Source organism: Atta cephalotes, assembly GCF_000143395.1.
Source record: "Atta cephalotes unplaced genomic scaffold scaffold00011, whole genome shotgun sequence".
Lineage (NCBI taxonomy): Eukaryota > Metazoa > Arthropoda > Insecta > Hymenoptera > Formicidae > Atta > Atta cephalotes.
The window spans coordinates 2,810,398-2,815,412 of NW_012130075.1; the positions used below are offsets into that span (position 1 = coordinate 2,810,398).

The following is a 5,015-nucleotide window of genomic DNA, read 5'->3' on the forward strand; positions in this document are numbered from 1 at the left end:
AATAATAATTTTAGTTTAAGTTAAAAGTAAACCTTACTTAGGGGAAAGGTTAGTACCCACGAAGTACTAATAAATTACTATTATCTCTCTTCTTCTTCTTCTCTCTCTCTCTCTCTCTCTCTCTCTCTCTCTCTCTCTCTGTTATAAAATCACGAACCAAAATCCATATTTAAAACGATAAAATCATTTTTTCGTTTTTTATCGAATTTTTTAAATCAGGGTTTAATTTAAAAAAATTTATACGTCTTGAGTTAATTAAAATATATTTGAAAATAAATTTTAAAAAGTTGAAAAATCAATTAGAAGATCTAATTTTGAAGAAGAGGAAAATTAGAATAATAATACATGTAAAATTTTTGTAAAATTTTATAAAATTCAAATTAAAACATGAAAAATTAGAACATCACTGAAAAGATAAAGCCTAATAAAAAATTTTCACTGTTGTCTCGTATTTTTATTGTTTGAATATGTATATATTATTACACTAAAAATATCCATATAATGGAATTATTGTTGCTTAATTTTTTTTGCGTTCATCATCGGTTGATACGACGCCATCATCGGTTGATATTTGCCTAGATAGCTCCCCATAAATAAATTACATAATAATGCGCTATTTATGTGCTCTTAAAATTCGCAAAAAAAATTATTGCGCTCATTTAGTTTAATTAAAAAAAAATTTATTTATGGGGGCTGAGTAGACCGTCAGTCAGTTCTCCTTCACGTATTAATAACAATCGATTTGGAAAATTAAATAGACAGGATTTATATTCACATAGTTTCAATTTTTGCTTTGAATCCCTTAAAAGACTTCCATTTTGGAGCAAACAGTCATATTCATCCTTAAGTCGTTTAAAATTGCAAAATTACGCTATCTAACTATGCAAAATATATATCTTCTAAAGAATTGCAGCGCAAAAATTGAAATGCTTGGAAATGATAGCGCATCAAATCAAAGTTAAATCAAAGATATATTTTTTAGGGATAAACATGTTTGTTCCAAGAGGGAAATGCCTTAAGGGATGCAGCGCAAAAATTGAAACTATGTGAATATGAAAGCGCATAAATAGCACATAAATCCTGTCTATTTGATTTTCCAAATTGTTATTATATATGTAGAGGGGCTGATTGACGACCTATTCAGTTCTCCCACAAAAAATTTTTTTAGCTAAATAATAAAGCAATAAAAATAAAGTAATAAAATGAGCGAAAAAAATTTTTTGCGGATTTTGAGAGCGCATAAATAGTATTATCATATAATTATTTATAATTATTTATATATAATTTATTCATTAAGATTTAATTAAGTAGAGGGCCAAACGTGTTAATATGTACCTGATCTTGGATGTGATAGTAACCATGTGTCATCTGATTTAACTTTAAAATTATAGAAGCCTTCACCTTGTTCTACATATCTAAATGGAAGCAAGTATTTTTTCGGACCCACAAGAACAAATCCAGTTCTTTCGCCTTTAAAGAGCTTCAACATTTCCTTTGTCTTTTCTTCTGACAAAAGCTCATAGTTTGGAGGTCGCCGAGCCATCTTTGCTTATGTCTTGTCCACTTAATTGTCGATAAAAAAATGTTTTATTTCTTTATTACGTTTTGACTATTACGTTTTGACTATTCACAATTGAAAGAATTAAAAAATATAAACCACTGTCATAAGAGATATATATGTATCAATTTTATTTTACAGTAAAAATGTTAATGTAATGCTAGACGAATATAATGATTTACAGTCACGATTGATGTGAAGAGCCTGATAACTACTAACTTAACACGCACAGTCACTCTCTGAATGACAATTTTGAGGATCGACACGAAGAGTCTTTCCCTTTCCACCAACGATTTCTCCGTTCTTTATGAATTCTTATTATTCCTCGATATCAGATTACGTAAGCCGGTTAGATCACGCATTAAAGGTTAAAATTGAAGATTAAAATATTGAAATTTGACCAATCAAAATAAAAAGAGCCAAAATTTCTTTGTTCTTATTGTTAAAATTTCAATCTTTAATACATAGTCTAATTCCGACCTTAAGAAGATTGAAATTAAAGATCGAAAGATTGAAATTTAATTAATAAAAATAAAAGGAATTAAAATTTCATATTGTTTCAATTTTTCAATCTTCAATCTCAATGCGTAGTCTGATTTCAGCTTTACTGCTACTAATGTTCTTATACGCGTTTCTATTTATTGCTGTTTATAACTGCAATGTTAATTAAACTGTATTTGCTCATATAAATATATTTACAAGTTGATTTAAATCTAGGATTTCAATTACATCGCGAAAGATGCGAGCTTATTTAAGCAGTTTCATCCTTTGTTGATTATATATTATTTTAAATATATTATTTTCAATTTTCGCAAAATTAACAAAATACCTATAAGTTAACTAAAAGACGAACTTTCTTATCTTAAAGATAGATAACTTTTAGATAACTTTAGATAATTTTTAGATAACTTTATTTTTTCTGTTATCTGCGTTCATGCTCGTGTCAAATTATTACAGCAATGCACAAGCAGTGCGCACCAAAGAGAATTCTGCTAATGAAAAATTCTATAATAAATAATTTTGGAAAAGATTGGTCAAATTCTACGGAAATTCCACATTCGAATTAATTTGAGTGTGGAGCTCTCCAAATATTTCATATATAAGTCGTCGGCTCTATAGTAACTTAGTTTATAGTCAATGACCGTTTGATTATTAATATAAATTGAAAATATTAATTGAAAGAAAATATTAATTGATAGAGATTAGCCTAATGGCCTACTAATAAGTTAAAGAACTCAATGGTGAAATTCGTTATATATCACAAAGAATTTAGGTTAGTCAGTTAACTTTCTCCATTTACCAATACTTTCCAAACTTGTAAATACTTTCTTCTTTCTTCTTGAAAAGTGCGGCGGCATTTGAAATCTTAGTTGTAAAAGAAGCATTTAGAATTTTTTATTTCACATTTTTTAAAATTTAAGAAAATATATTTCTGATAAACTTAAAAATATATTTCCAAAATATTATATCAAATTAACATAAAATAGCAACCTGGGAAAAAATGTTTCATTATAATTATATATAATTATGCATATAATTATATAAAATTATATAAAATTATATATAATTATTAAAAATTGACATATTTTATACAATTATATATAATTACAGTAACATTATCATTAATATTCGGACATCATAATAGAAATTATTATCTTCTAAACATAATTTTTGTTAGGATAAGAAATTTTGTTTTAAATTGGCTTTTGTTTTAAATTGAAAAATTCATTATAGTTATTAGAAATATAAATTTATTTTTATAATTACATTTATGATACAGTTTCGAATATATTAAACTATAGACAGAATTTTCCTTAATTCTGGTATCGTAAAAATATTCGGACACTTAACAAGATATAATAATATAAATCTATTATATATCGTCTATTAACGAACTGATAATAATTTTAATACTTTATTAAATAACCTTTTTGTTTAATAACAAGCTGCAAATGTTTAAATAATTGTTAGAAATGTTAGAAATAATTTTTGTTAAATAATTTGGTATAATGAGAGGAATGGCGCGTCCATTCTTCTTTTAATCGTAATTTTAATTCTTCTTTTGATCTTGTAGGCATAATCTGAATGTTACGGTCTAGTAAATTTTCTATGAGATTTAAATCTGGTGGAGGATGTAATATGTTTGGATAGTTGTATAATAAATATTCTTGTACTATTCGCGACTTATGTTTTGGATCATCTTAATAAAATTTGAAACTACCTCATATATTCATATTATTAGCACTTTTTATTAAATTGTCTTTTAGAATATTTAAATATTTATTTTTATCCAAAATTCCGTCAATGAAAACTCAGTGAAACTAATTCACTCACTCCTTTACTTAAAATACAATCCCAAATCATTAAACTTCTATCATCGTGTGTCATAGTTGGCTTCAAATTTTTTAATTTGAATTCTTTGCTTGCTTTTCGCCATATCATTTTCCGTCTGTCAGATCCAAAAATATTAAATTTGCTCTAATCAAAATATTACATCATTCCACCATATTTGTTCTTTAGAAATAAATTCCTTGGCGAAAATTAATCTTTTCTTCCGATTCGCTTCATTTATGAACGGTTTTTCATAAGCAACTCTACCGTTGTAACCACTTTCTTTTAATGTTCGACGAATTGTATCAGGTTGTATCTTCTTGTTAGTCTCTTTGTATAATTCTGAAGTCAATTTTGTAGCATTTAATCCAAGATTTACTTTTATTTTCCTAATAATTTTACGTTTATCCCATATGTTAAGTAATTTTGGACGTCCTTTCTAAGGTATTGGTTCAATGCGATCTTCACGAACATATCTTTTTACAATATCTGCTACCGTACTCTTATTCAAATTTATTTAATTTACCGATTTCTCGATATGATTTGTCTTTTTCATAATGAAAAATAACAATGGCATTCATCAAATGAACTATTTTTGCCTTTACGTTTTCCCCATTTTTACTTGTGTGATCTTGGAGAAATTAGGTTAATTCAATTCAACATGAAATAAGTCACATATTTTATATGATTTACTTCATGATAAACAAATAAGGAATAAACTAACTTGATTTCCAAGGGTCAGTAATATATAAAATATATTGAGCATCCGAATATTTTTGCAATTCTAAAATTAAAGATTAACTTAATATTTTTTACATTGAAAACTAAATAAATAAATAAAATTAATGTTTTTTACATTTATAATGAGCGTTTTCAATGATTAAAAAATGTAAATTTCTTAATCCTATAAAAACTATATTTCAAAAATAATAATTTTTCTATTATTATGATGTCTGAATATTAATTAATAAAGTCACTGTATATATATATATATATATATATATATATATATATAATAATATAACTATATACTATAACTTACGTTTTCCGGTACGGAGAAGTAAGTTATTTAGTAAGTAAGTTTAGTAGTAGGTAATTATTAGTTAAAGTAAAAAACTAAAAAACG

The 5,015-nt window shown here is 25.7% G+C and overlaps 1 protein-coding gene across 1 annotated transcript in view; it reads right to left on the minus strand.

Annotated features, from left to right (window-relative positions):
• Positions 1 to 1,543, minus strand: part of LOC105617014 (sulfotransferase 1C4-like) — a 12,955-nt gene extending 11,412 nt beyond the window's left edge. Inside the window, exon 1 of the mRNA XM_012198596.1 lies at positions 1,336 to 1,543. Coding sequence (XP_012053986.1) covers positions 1,336 to 1,543 — 208 coding nt within the window. The remainder of the gene's footprint in view (positions 1 to 1,335) is intronic.
• Between the last annotated feature and the right edge of the window lie 3,472 nt (positions 1,544 to 5,015).